This window comes from Microtus oregoni, unplaced genomic scaffold (genome assembly GCF_018167655.1).
Source record: "Microtus oregoni isolate MIOR12 unplaced genomic scaffold, Mior012 000043F_ref0000047, whole genome shotgun sequence".
NCBI classification, from domain to species: Eukaryota; Metazoa; Chordata; class Mammalia; order Rodentia; family Cricetidae; genus Microtus; species Microtus oregoni.
The window spans coordinates 10081607-10096367 of NW_024543210.1; the positions used below are offsets into that span (position 1 = coordinate 10081607).

The 14761-nt window shown below is 44.4% G+C and overlaps 1 protein-coding gene across 10 annotated transcripts in view; it reads right to left on the reverse strand.

Moving 5' to 3' along the window:
* Nucleotides 1-14761, reverse strand: part of Unc79 (unc-79 homolog, NALCN channel complex subunit) — a 241101-nt gene that overhangs the window by 109711 nt on the left and 116629 nt on the right. For all 10 annotated transcript variants that reach the window (XM_041633347.1, XM_041633346.1, XM_041633349.1 and 7 more), the window contains exons 15-20: nt 10823-11013; nt 9792-9915; nt 8130-8270; nt 6021-6242; nt 3000-3227; nt 668-809 (exon numbers count right to left, since the gene is read on the reverse strand). In XM_041633347.1, the coding sequence (XP_041489281.1) occupies nt 668-809; nt 3000-3227; nt 6021-6242; nt 8130-8270; nt 9792-9915; nt 10823-11013 (1048 nt within the window). The remainder of the gene's footprint in view (nt 1-667; nt 810-2999; nt 3228-6020; nt 6243-8129; nt 8271-9791; nt 9916-10822; nt 11014-14761) is intronic.

Genomic DNA, 14761 nt, shown 5'->3' on the forward strand with positions numbered 1-14761 from the left:
TAAGAAATTTTCAGAGTTAATAAAAATATTATGTATTTTTTTAAAACTCCTGCAAGATGGGCCAAATAATGTGCCACTGTAAGTTGTGGCAATTCCTAGCATCAGAGACAATGACAGCCAAATCTCTTGGCTGATACATCAGTGAGTTTTGTGATGATCTTCTACTCAAAGGCACTTTATACATTGTTATCAGCGCCCAGCTCTGTTATGGTTGATGTGAAAGTGAACATACAATTTTGGCAGTAGACATGTGTCTACAAGAAATCTTTCCTGCAAAATGCAGAAAGAGGAAACACGAAAAGGATGTAGAAATTGCTGAGCCCATTCGTGCAGCACCAAGGTTCCCTGAGCAGGAGCTCAGAACTACCACTAATGCCACAAGGCACAAGCAGTACCAGTTTCTGAGTGGCAGGGAACATTGGTCTAGGAAAATAGTACAGGAGACACATGTTATTCTGTTTCATCCATTTTGGTTTTGGGCTTTTATATAAGAATCTCACAATGTACTCCAGAACAGCTCAGAATCCATGATCTTCCTGCCTCAGAACATGCAGGCATTACAGACATACTCGGGAGTGAGTTGGTTTGTTTTTGGTTTTTGGTTTTTGGAGTGAGTTTACAACGGCATCTCACAAGGAGGCAAAAGACAAAAGCCAAGTTCACCTACCAGCATTTTCTGAGGGCGCTGTACGGGTGCCTGGATTCTCTCCATGCCTGGCTGCTGGGTTCTCCTCCTCCTCTCCCTCATGCCCTATAATGAACTCTGGCTTGGAAGAAAGGAGGCTATCTTCAAGGCTGTCTGTGGGCTCCTGCAACAGATACAAGTGGCTATGTGAGGGGCCATAAAGAACAGCTTGGTTTAAGTCAGCAAAGGTGAATCAGCCTGTTCTACCCAACTTTGTGCTGGCCAAGAGAAGAGCCTGCACCAGCACTTATATCCATGCTACTAAGAGGCGGGTGTGCTGCAGTGGCTGATGAAATATTTGCCTTCACTGGGTACAAGAAAACAGAACATCGAAACCATTGCCTGATCTCCTTGGACAGCTCCCCCACCTTTCTTTAGTCCCAGAGATCAGCACCCATTCACATCTTATTTAGGAGCTAATGTTTTTAGACATGATGTCAATTCTAGTGGCCTGTGTGAATCCATGTTTTAGGAACAAGAAGTTGCTGTAACATGTGAGTTAAAGGAAGCAAAGGTATACAGCTCAAGTGTCTATCAGCAGACAGATGGATCAACAAAATGTCTATCCACACAATGGGTTGTTATTCAGGCTTTACCAGGAGATATTAATGCATGCTACACCTTGAAGGAAGGTTGGGGACATGATGCCATCACAAGAGACAAATGCTGTAGGAACTCACTTAGACATCTACAGTAGTCAGTGTCATAGAAATGGTTAGTAGGAGCTGGGGACAGAGAGATGGGCAACTGTTAAAAGTCCTGGAGATTGGCACACGCCTTTAATCCCAGCACTTGGAGGCAGAGGCATGCAGACCTCTGTGAGTTCAAGGCCAGCCTGCTCTACAGAGACACAACGCTCATGATGGAGGGCAGCTCCTCTTGGGTAGTCAAGCTGTGTGCCAGTTTGTCCCCTCTAAGCCCTGTTGAGACTGTCTCTGTTGTGATACTGAGGAGGGACCAGGTAGGTCTTTTAAAAGGTGATTAGAGTTTCTCCACTAACAAATTAACCCCGTGTCTCATTTGGGTGACATTCTCTACGTCTGAATTCTTTTCCTGTCTTCAACTTTACTGCAGCAGTTTATAACTCGGGGCTCATATCCCTCAAAGGGCTCCTGGTCCCATCGCCCTGAGGCTTGTCCCAAAGTCCCTCTCTTATGCCCCCAGAGCTACTCTGTTCATATCTTGCTGTAATAATCATCACACTGACTTGTGGTTCTCTGTTTACTTAAGTATATCCCAAGTCACTCTCAGCTGTTTTGTTTTAAGCAGGGCTGGGGATAGAACTCAGGGCGTTGTGCATGCTAGGCAGACACTCTACCACCACTGAGCTATACCTCCAGACAGACCCTACCTAGATTCCTTGGCTTTAATCTCTATTGCCTCACCATCAGTTTTGGTGGCTGGTTTTATTTTAGTTTGCTTTGGTTGCTTTTCAATTACATTGTATTATATGCTGACAAGGATGAACCTGGAGGACATTATGTTTTGGTAATAAACGAAGCAGATCAAGCAAATGTAAACTATTCTCACTTGCACGAGGAATGTAAAACATCTAAGTTCAGAATGGTGGACAATGGGCAGTAGTTAAAGACAATGGGGGTGGGGAGAGTATTTTATGGGAAGTTCCCAATGGCTGTGTTAAAAGACATAATATTATATAAAGACAGGACTAAGAAGGTCAATAGACTGCCACTGAAGGCACACTTTATAGCTTATGCGTGATACTTCAAAAAGTGTTGGATCTTTTTAGAGAAGTAACTTTTGACCCTAAGCAATATCTGAAGAAGCAGAAGAAATGGTGGCTCGGATAACTCAGTTTCATCTACCTCTGATGGCCTAAGGATATTTTGGTGTTATGTGTGCCCTTTAAAGTATGCTATACAGGAAACAGCTAAAGTATGGAGCCACTGAAATGTGACATCCATCAGAGGTCAATTCTTTATGTGGCTTTTCCTGATAGCAAATCATGAACATAACCGGAAAAGAGAATGGGTTTTCTTCATTGTTGATGATGCTGGTGAGCTCCTTGGATCCGTATCCATCACAATCTACTTCGTATTTAACTGTATAACGTACTGTGTCCATTATTATTTAAACTTCATAAACATAACTGAGTGATAAAAATCCTTTAGGGATACCAGTAATGTTCTGTGTTTGTAAAAACTCTGTGAACGGAGCTGCTGCCATTCAACATTAGCCACTCAAACACAAGTCTGTATCTTGTGTCCCCATCTCCTGTCCTAGATAACAGTTAAACAGCCCCATCACTCCGGTTTTGCTTATCGTAAGCCATCTCATTTCTTCAGCTGCTTACCACCAGCCGGCTTTCGTCTTTGGGAGCTAGCCTCTCCAGGAGTTCACAAGCCAGCTGGTAGCAGAGGATACTAGACTGGCACAAGTTACACTCCTTCGCCTTTTTGTCCTTCTGGCAGCTGTGGGAGCCCCCCCAGGGGGCCTGGAAGACATTGTTGATGATAGAAATAATGTCCTTTGACAAACTGTGTTCCAAACCCATCGTGATGCCATCATCTTGTAACTCCATCTGAAAGACACACCAAAGGACAGAGAAAGAAAGAGAGGAAGGAAGAGAAAGAAGACAGAGTTTGGTCCTTAATCCAGCATTCTCTTGGCATAATACTTGTCAATAATTCAATTACTTTAAAACAATATATGTTTAAAAGCCAAGAAGACACACTGCTTTCTAACATCCATCTAAAAATAGTATAAATACAAAATAAAATATACAGGTTATCCTTAAAATCTGTGTGTCATTAGAGATGGCTCTGAGCCACCATGTATTTAAATTCAAACCTGGGTCCTCTCAAAGAGCAGACAATGTTCTTAACCACGGACCCATCTCTCTAGTCCCGTGGCCTGATTTGTTTGTTTGTTTGTTGATACTAGAACAATCTAAGATTACTTAATTTGTTCTGTTTTCTAGAGTTTCTCTCTCTCTCGCTCGCTCGCTCGCTCGCTCGCTCTGAAATATGGTCTCACCATATAGCCCTATCTGGTTCAGTACTCACTATGTAGACCAGGCTGACCTTAAACTAGCAGCAATCCTCCTGCCTCATCCTCTCAAGTGTTAGAATTAAAAACAGGTGCCATTATGCTGGTGGATATGGTGACTTTTCATCCCTGTGGGGCTAGTAGCTGCATACTTCTCACACAGCTAGGTAGGCACTGTGCCACTGACCTGTGCCCCAGGCCTTCAGTCATTGTCTAGAACAGCTCCTTGCTCATTTTATTCCTGCCCCTGATTTTCTGAGAATATACTTTATAGTATTAACATTCTATTGTTTTATAAAATGTATCTCAAATATTGAGTGACACACTGGGGTGGGGGGAAGCTCACACGTGTGATATTATATCCTCTCTGGTTACTGTATCCAGAGGCAGGGCTGGAGAGGTGGCTCTAAGAGCACTTGCTGCTTTTCCAGAGGGCCTGAGTTCAGTTCCCAGCACCCGTATCAGGCTGATTACAGCCTATAACTCCAGCAGCAGGGGACCCAGCGCTCTCTCACACCTGTACTCACACTGCATCCCCACCTAGACACATGCACACAATTAAACACTCTTAAAAACCTCCTATCAGGAAGCACAGGGGAATTACCGATGGAAGCCTGTGATCTCCTCAGTTTCTCTACTAGAAAGTAACTATAATGATGCATTGTACTCCTGGGCTCAATTTCTGCAAATCCAACCATAGCCAAGGACAAAATCAGTTGAAAAAGATCACTGCATCTTTCCTGAACACGTACAGACTTATCTTCTTCTTGGCTAAACCATGCAGTGCAACAGATATTCATATGACCCTCACCTTGTATTGGGTGTTATAAGCAGCAGAGATAAGAGTTAAAGCACAGGGTGTATGTGATGCTTTATTAGGTACTGCTGTTTACAAATCCTGGTCATCTCCTATATGAGACTTGAACATCCTCGGATTTTGGTGTCTGTGAGTGGTTCTGGAATCTCCTGAAGATGCTGAGGGAGAGGCCACTTTTCCTTCTGTAATTAGTACATGACGTGTGTTTTTTTGTTGTTGTTGTTTCTTATCAGACTCTCAGCTACTGGTTTTAGTCTGGTGGATGCCTGAATCAGTTATGATTGCAATGGCTTCAAAATGGCCATATTCCAAGTCCATCCTTCCCTGCTCCCCGCCCCGGAACTTGCTGCTGTGTAGTCTACCACTAGAGGAGCCGTTGCTCCTTCTCTACTGTGCTGTGCCTGTGCAGTCACATGATCTGCTAAGATTAGTTATTATGTGGCTCATGCTACTCCATGTGTGATTAGTGCGATCTCCTCCAAACTGGCCCTATGTTCCTCTAACACGTCTACACCATTCTCTTTCTTGTGTGTGGTATCAGGACTCAAACCCTTGCATCTGGAAGCCCCGCTCTACCAGTGAGCTACATTCCTAGCCTTCCACAATCTTTTAAAGTAGTTCCTTAATTTCTGCCACTGTGAGATTTTCCAGACTCTCCCTTGTCTCAATTCTGGGACTGGCCATTTCTATTTCTCTAAGGAACCCTGGCTCCTTTCCTTGGATCATAGTACTTAGAAACCAAGATCTGGACAGCAGGTGAGAAACAACATTTTTTAAATATGTAAAATTATACAGAGTGACGAGTTTAAAAAGACATGTCTTTTTAAATACACATGTAGGTAACATATCCCCACACAAATGCACTCAAAATAAGTAAATAATTTTTAAATTTGGCTGAGTTTATTTTTGTTTTGATAGAAATATTTTTATATTAATTCTAAAACAAAAGTTTCTGTGAGTTAGACAGTAACGCTGTCTGACTTGAGTGCTCTGGAGTGTGGGGACAGATCCCAAGCCTGCAGCTTAGTCTCACAACAACTCATGCAGAAAGTGGGGTCAACAACATCTAAAGAATTTGAGAGCAGGGTGTTGAGGGTTCTTTGGATTATTCTTTTAATTTTCTGTAAATCCAAAATAATTTCAATTTTTTAAATTATGAGGAAACACCCTTCTCATCAGAGCCTTTTCAACTTTTAAAATTCCCTTCGGAAATCAGTTTATTAAACATACCTAAATTATCCCCATTGCTACAAAAGTCTGCATTGACCTTCCCGACAATAGCAGTATCCAGTTTTTTCATTCTACCAAAACAGTGTTTCTAAAACTCAGATCCATTTTCACATGTCAATGACCCTGCAGACAGTCACACAGGTCGTTCTTGGACTCCTTAAGAGGTTCTCGGAGTCTGATGTCGCCCCGCGTCAATGAGAGCAAAGAGGCCCACCCAATAGACAGAATCTCTAGGACAGGACCCAGCCTGGGAACTAAAGGAATCTCAGGCTCTACTACCTGCTTTAGGAGAAGATCAAACATGAGGATGAAACAATTTAGATTCATGTCATCATCTTCACAGTCAAAATCAATAGTCCTTCCTCCTGGGTGCCCAAAATTCTTGAAAGGGCTACGAAATGGACTACGCATGGGACTCCGGAACGGACTCTGGAAGGGGCTATGGAACGGACTCAACATATTGTGCTGACCTCGCCGACCAGGATCAGAGGCGACACTCACCTGGAAGAAAGCACATCAGCAAACGCACATGACTTCATGAAGGCTCCAAGGGCTCTCCCTGGGGTGTGAGGGCCCCAGGGAAGGTGTTTTCTGCTGTCACACTGGCTTCCCCAAATTATTTGTACCTCCAGACATGATATATCCCCATAAAATGTGTATGCAAGGAAGGAAAACACCCACAATTCCATAGTCTGGGAAGGAGTTGGGATCCTGAAGAATGAAGGTGCCCGCCATCATTTTCATCCTATCAAATGCTGCCAGAATAATCTACAATGGCTAAACTACTGAAAACTCATGGAAAATGAGAAAATATAAAGGTAAAATATTTTAGGATAATTTTTAGAATTGTAAAAGTAGACTTCTAGACCGGAAGGGCTTTGGAATGACCCCTGAGATTATAATGATCAAATTCTTAGGAGAAAAGATACAATGGGCCTGCAGTGCTGGCTATTTCCCATGTACCCAGCCAATCCCTTCCCGAGATCCTCACGGAGCTTTTCTACTCTGCCCCTTACAGTCTCTCAGCTGCCCCTCTGCCATTTGGTGTCCAGGTGGGCTCAGTCAGTGGTGGGCACCAGAAGAGCACCAGGGCTGCAGACGTCAGAGGCAGAAATAGTTCTTGCCACTTCTGCCTACAGTGCATCTGAGGTCACCACTCTATGGTGACCACAGTCAGCCATCTACTGCAGTTCCAGCTCCAGAAAGGCTGCTGGAGTTCTGTATCCTTCAGCCCCACAGGTACAGTGGTTTGTGGCTGAGCTATCACTGGGTGAGGGTGCTTCATCATCCTTGTGTGCCTTTAGCCATTCTCATCACTCCCCCAGCGGAATCCCCACTAGACTCTCCCCTTTTTACTAAGAGCAATACATTCTGCAGTGGAGTCCTATCTGCCATGTCTGTGTGTCATGCTCAACTGCCATTTCATCCCATGAGGACCATTCTGGCGGTCAGGAAGCACAGCAACAGCACTCAGTTCCAGGTAAGGAAGATCACCCCATATGAATCAGAATACACATTTATAGTGTCACTTCACTGGACCTAAGTTTCAGCAACTGTAGAAATGAGGATGATGGGTTCCTACAACTCTGTGCTAATGTTCAGTGTGAACATAACACAGAGTGAAAGGCTGTGAATTGCTATACAACCTTTGAGTTGCAAAAGGAAGAAAACAAAGTGGGCCACTGGTTCCTACCAGACAGGTAGGCAATGATCATTTTCAAAGAAAAAAAAATCCACTGAGTATAACCTTTGATCCCATGACCTCATTAGGGTTTCTGATCCCCAGACGTCAGTGTGACTTGGGGAGCATTCTGAGGACAAGCTTGCCATGCAGACACTTGAGGTCCTTTACCTCTCAGGAACTGCTCATGGTCTGAGGACATCCTTGCACCTATAGAAAGTCCTTCAGGTCCTCTATGGACATCTTACATTCGTAGGCATTTTTCTCACTCACAAAGATACAATGAAAAGACCTCATCACTTAAAGTCCCCACCAATTGACCATGTCTTCCCCAAACACAAAACAAAGTCACTTTCCTCAAAGTGAAATACTGATCTTCAGTAACTAGAATTCCTATTTCCAGGATATGTCTTACCCCCAGAGGAAGAACATAAGCAGAAAAAAAATTACTCTCATTCTCTCAATGCTAAGAGAAGGCAAAATTAAATTAAAAAAAATGAAAACAGTAACTTACCGATTAAAGGCTATATCAAGTTTGTCTTTAACAAATGTTTTCTTATTTAATGTAATTAAAAGATTAATGGAATGGAACATGGTACACTCTTCCCAAAGAGATTTCTACTGATGCTACTATGGAGGCCGGAATAGCTGGCAAGGGTTTCCCCAGTCTGAACAAGTAGGACAAGAACAGTCATGGCAATAATTACCCTTCGTGCTGCGGTGTTCCCTGACAGCTCATTGGTTCTTGACTTTCTTTGATTTGCCAATTCTTTAACAGAATTAACACCATCAGAAAACATACTTATCAAGAGTTGAAGTGGAACCGTGATATCTAACTCCGATAATACCTGAGGGAAAATCACACACAAACACACCCAAAAAGTAAATTTTCAAACTCAGAAAACTCAACTTGATTTTCTCTATGTAAACTACTGAATGTAAGGACAGTTAGCATAGGCATATGAGCACAGCCATTTTCACATCCAGGAAGTCAGTCATCTTGGGAATTTCCATTTTCCCCTCCCCACTGTACAGTAAGCTGCTGCATTCTTTCCACTGTCTCCCTGATGCTGTGTCCTCCTCTCTACCACGCACTATGGAACCTTTTCCTCACCATGCATCACTGCAGCCTTCGCCCTGGCCCACTCCCACTCCAACTGAACGCTGCAAGCTCTCTTGCTTTCCGGTGCAAGCTCAAGTCCTCTTGGGGCAAATGCACCTCATCTGCAATGAACTCTGGTGTCCCATGCTTCCTTTCTTCAGACAGAATGAATCCACCCTCCTCTCCTCTTAGATCTCCTTTATGGCTTTCTGGGAAGGACTGCCACTTCCTCTGGGTTTAATTACCGGGGCTGTTCCCCACTGTCAGTTACTCAGAGGAAGAAAGACTGATAAAGTTTCTAACCCAGCCTTTATCTGCTGTACACAAGAGATCAGCAAGTGTTTCCACAGCTAATTATTGTGAGTCAGAGTTGAACCCTGTCTTGTCCATTCTCTTCAATGCACTCTTCCAAAGTACCGGGCCAGTACTTTGAAACCTTCCGTTGCAGCACCGGCACTTAGAGCAATGAAGAAGGCCCTAAATTAGATCCCCAGCACCACAAAAAGCAAACTTTAAAAAAATGTTTCTGCAATCATAATTAAACTATGGATCTGCTCTCATTTTGTGAAAATGTCTAAGCTTCATGGGAGGGTATTCGATGTCACAATTTTTATTTTTTTCAAACTGAGTGTCCATTAAATAAAATGCCTATCCAAATGCTAGGAGGAAAAACCTGGGTAGCTATAAAGTTAAAAATAATATGTGGTCCTTGAATTTACGGGGTTCATAATCAGAAGGAAAACTTCTATCCCTCCCCCCCCAAAAAAAATGATTAGAAAGGGAAGAATTCCCAAAGACAGCCTGTGGGATGCTACAGGAAGGAATAATGACCTGGGTGGACTGAGAGCTACAGAAAACTTGAGAGGAGGTAATTTGTGAGGCAGGCTTTAAAAGATTGTGTTCTTTGATGGAGACAGAAGAGGAAGTCATCCCGGGCTGAAAGTACAGCACGGACCATTCCTTCCCTGAGTACTTCTCAATCTTTCCAGGCAAAGGTAATTTCGCTGAGCCCCGGACACCTAGCCAAACACAAGGCCTAAAAGGCCCTACGAGTTTGATAATCTTACCGAACACATTCATCCACTACAGCTACAGCTACATGTATCTGAGATTTAGTGGTTTATCTTCACACATGTGACTCCAGCTGCAGCACACTTCCAGAGACACAAAGGTTTGGGGTCTCTGCCAAAGTTCTTCCCCTGTCCCCTATGCATCTAAAGCCCGGTGGCCAAAAGACTGCTCAAAAAGGTGGCTTTGTTCAACTCACGTGAAGCCAGAGTAGGGCTTGCTCCTGCACCGTGGAAGGGTATCCTGTAAACCGGCAGCTGATAAAACCAAACATCTCTTCCATGGAAAATGGCAGAGGACACAGCTCTATGTCAAACATTTTGCTGCAAAGCAGAGCAACAGAAGCAAGTGACCGATGGGCACACTCCGAAGATGCCTGGTGGGTGCCACGGAAGTGTTCCTAACTAGAACCTCAGAGAGCTAAGGCCTGTGTTCCCATCGGGCACGCGTAAGTTTCACCACTTTAAGAGGTGAGTCTCCATCACTACACAGAAATGACCTTATGGCTTGATAACATTACATTAGCATTCATCCCCATATGGGAATTAATAGAAGAAACTATCCCAAGATGATGGAGGAAGGTCATTGGTTAAATAAAAAGAAACTGCTTGGCCCATTTTATTGGTTAGAACATAGGTAGGTGGAGTGAACAGAACAGAATGCTGGGAGGAAGAGGAAGTGAGCTCAGACTCCACAGCTCTCCTCTCGGGAGCAGACGCCTCAGCAGAGATGCCATGCCCCGCTCCCGGGCAGACACACGCCATGAAGCTCCGACCCAGGATGGACTAGGCTAGAATCTTCCCGGTAAGACCGGTTCTCACAGATTATTAGAGATGGGTTGATCGGGATATCAGAATTAGCCAGCAAGGGCTAGAGCTTAAAGGGCCAAGCAGTGTTTAAATGAATACAGTTTGTGTGTTGTTATTTCGGGGCATAAGCTAGCCGAGCAGGCGGCCGGGGTGCTGGGAACGCAGCCCTGCTGCTCATATTACTACACCAAGATCTAAAGACATAAGCAAAGGGAATGATGTAAATTACTGCTCCACAAGAACAAAACCTTTTCTGAATAGGTTCACACCTTCTGAGCTCAAATTCTGGCGGCACTTTGCCTGAGCGCTTCACATCACTCCACAGGACCATATAAGATGATCAGCAGAGTGCCCGGCACACAGCACATGCTCTGTGGCTGTCAGCGCTACGATTAGTGACTTTGTCAAACTACTTACCCACCTTAATACTTCCCTGAATTCCTTTAACTGGTTGTCAGGGACTTCCGTCCGGATGGCCTCCAGCCATTCTGGCATAATGCACTCCCACACGGACTGGCTGATCACATTGTAGGGGATCAGGCAGAGAATCCTGTTGAGCCCTTCCTTTAACTGAGTCACGGTGCTACAGGACTTGTCCCAGTATCCGCCAACCTGGCCAAAAAAATGAAACATGCTCCTTACAATTACAGTCAAGGGTTTCTAAGAAGGGGACAGACCTATTAGGAGTCACAACCCAACAGTCTTCAGAGTGAGGTCGGTGAGAATCTTCAAGTCACCATTAAGATCCATCCAAGTGCAAAGAGAAGTACCTCTGCAGGAAGACATGAAGTCCTTCGGGGAAATGCCCAGCAGCCGTACAGCTGTGTCAGATGGTAATTCTATTTCTCATCTTTGAGAAACCTCAAAACAGATTGCCAAAGAGGCCACATTGACTTCCACCCCCACCAACAATGCACGAGGGCTCCCTTGTCCCCACATCTATGTCAGCATTTGTTGCTGCTTATACTCCTGATGATGGCCATTCTGACTGGTGAATCTTTTTTATTTTCAAGACAGGGTTTCTCTGTGTAGACCTGCAAGTTCTGGAACTCACTCTGTAGACCAGGTTGGCCTCGAACTCACAGAGATCCACCCGCCTCTGCCTCCCAGCTGCTGGGATTAAAGGTGTGGACTACGATGTCCGGCAACACTGAATCAAAATCGGTTTGAATCCACATTTCCATAATGACTGGGACTGTTGAATGCTTTTTAAAATGTTTACTGGCCCTTTGTGGTTCTTCTTTTGAGGACTTCATGCTAAACTCCATAACAACAAGAAGATGCAGTTTCAGGTAGGTCTGGATACTGGTCATGGACTGAATTTGAACTCTTCTGCCATGGACTTCCAGAGCCCATGAAAACTGTAATTCCCAAGTTCTCCTCCTACTATGATAAACAACACTGAAAAATCACTCTTTCTAAAGCCAGATCAGCATGCAGTTGCTCCTGTCCGCAGACAGACACACTTCCTACTGAAACACTCAGTATTGCAGATTTTCCTTCACGAACAACACTGTGATACAGAGTGCTTGCTGTTTCTCTCTACTGTCCATATGCAGCAACAGTCTTTTTATAAAAAAGGTCTAAGGTCTAGCCAGGCATGGTAGCAAACTTCTTTAATCCCAGCACTTGGGAGGCAGAAACAGGACTGAGCTCAAAGCAAGACTGGTCTATAGAGTGAGTTCCAGGACAGGCAGGGCTGCATGGAGAAACCCTGTCTTCCAAGTTACAGGGGTATACATGGCCACATGTGGCTTTTCACATCAGCTTCAGTGCTTTGAAGACAGGTCTACATGTTTGCCTGGTAAGCAGTCCACCACGTAGCCACCTCCACAGTCAGTTTCTAAATATTCTCTCACCTTCCTGGGCCAGCATCAACAGAGAACTAAAATCCATTGTCCTGATCCTTACTAAGATTGTACATTTTGGGGTCAACAAGATAGTTCAGCAGGCAAAGGTGTCTGCTGCCATACCAAGCTAAGCTCCACCTCTCAGACCAGCATGGTAAAGGAAGGAGATAACCAACTACAACAGGTTGTCCTTGGACTTCACACACACACACACACACACACACACACACACACGCCTTTGCGTGTACACCCCTCCCCCACCACACAATAAACAAATAAAAGTTTTTTTTTAATATTGAGTAGTCTTGCCCCAAGGCCTACAAGCCAAAACTGAATGACTCAAGCTTCACAAGATTTATCTACAGCAGTTCAAGTCCCTCGAGAATGCACCAAATACCCACAACTTCTGCACTGCTCATATGAGACAAGTGTCACTTGTGACACTAACATCTTCACTTTGTTACCGTCTAGAAACCTCCATTCCTGGCTTCTTGTCCTCAGGAACAAGGTCTGCGACCTATCCAACCGCGGCTCTCTACTCGTGAATTTGTTTCCTCAGGCCCCTTTGTGGGCTCCTAATCATGTAAGGTCTGACAAAAGCTCTCCACACAGTCTGCCTGGCATCTTTGTTGCAGGTACAATTTCAAGGTCACCGGGAACGAGATAGGGGAGACACTCAAATTCCAGACTACTGAGAGGCTGTTTCAAAGTGAAACCTTGAGCTCAAGAAGGAAAATGAAAGAGTGTTTGAGCTTGCTGTGTCTGCCTAAAGCAGAGGATTTTGAAAATGCATACCCATTTACCCCCTCCAAAGAGAGGGTTCTGAAAATTCAGCCACTCCGAGGGAAGTCGCTACTTGCGCTTAGCTTCAAAAATCCAAAGCCATGTTGACTTTGGTCTGGAAGTCTCAAATCTCTAGCAGCTCAGGGAGAATTTATCATCCCTCATTATGTTCATCCATGAGCCTTCACTTCTAATTAATCATCGCTGGTTCCCACACAGGGCCCACTTTGGGAGAGGAAAAGTTTTACTGACAACGTAACTTCTTATCTCCCAGAATCACAGCAAACCTGCCTCCTATAAGGGAAGTAAGAGGAGCACACCAGCACAGAGAAATCCAACAGCTGGAAATTGTCCATCACATAAAAATGCAATTTTACAAATGAGTCAGTAGGTGGCACCAAAGATGCGAGGAACATAGCATAGCTGGCTGCTCAGCCATCTGGATCCTGGAAGCAGTTATTCCTGCAGATGGCTTGTGCTCTGATTATCCTCAAATGTCTCTTTTCAGCACAGTTTAAACTAAAGATGATCTCAAGGTCTTTTTGAAAGAAAACAAAATATCTAAAATAAAAATAAAACCTAGAAAATAAATCACAGATTGCCGCCAAAAACTGATTCTGGGCCTCCACCTTTTCTGGTTAGGCACAAATTATATTGTAATGAAGAAATGTGGGCTCTTGCTAGCTGAGCATCTGCAAATAGTCATCCACACTGGTAGCAATCGAAGAGAACAGTGGAGAAAACTGTTCTCCAGTGCAAGGAGCGGGGATTCCAACAGTTCTAGGAACCATTTTTGGCGTTTTTAAACATCATGGAGTAGACTTCCACTGTTATTGGTGTCTTAGATGAGAAGCTGGAGTGGAGGGGTTCCCAACAAAGCAGGTCTGTTCACTCACCCCAGAAATTAAAGCAATGACTGAAAACCAGAAAGGAATCTGACACTCAGGATGACCACACTGGGAAGACAGAGGGTGAAGCCTGTCTTCAGGAATCCTGGCAAACCCAGAAGATACATGGGGAAGCAGAAGTGAGGCAACACAGCGGAGCGGTCTTAGTCCAATGTGTCTGGTTGGCCATTATCTCAGTTCTGCTCACAGTGAGTATTATTCCTGTTGAGAAAATTACCCCAAAAGACAGGGAGGGAGGCAATCGGGGGGGGGGGGGCAGTTTCCATCAGCATCCAGGTCATTATCTACCAGAGCTGTGATGCTGGAAGTGTGGGGGGGGTCTGTTTCCTGTGGAACCCCTGTCCTGACGAGGGTGTCAGTCTGTCTCCTCACAGGGTGACCCCCTGAAAAGCTCAACCGACCCTGGAAGGTGGGAGGTGATTACTGAAGACTTCAAGGAACCATCAGAGATCTGAAAATATGGCACCTCAAAAACCGGTGGTGGACCACTTGTTGAAATACCTTTGAGTTGCTTTTGCCTTGGTGTCTTTACCCTCTGAGAGCCTAAATAATTATTACAACCCCCTATAGGCCCAGTCGAGCAAGAAGGTATCTGACCCAAAGAAGACAGAAAATGAGGCTAGAGATGCCACGCTTTACCTGTTTCTAGTGACCCACTGGGCATATGCAGGCCCAAGGGAAGATCCATTGCTCATAGTAAAAAACTATCTCAGAGTCATGTCATTCTGTCATAATCTAGAAATACACATAAAGCTTCCGAAATTCTCCTCTTTGGCTGCAAGCCAGAAAAGAACTGAGCCCCCAAGCCCCATAAAAACC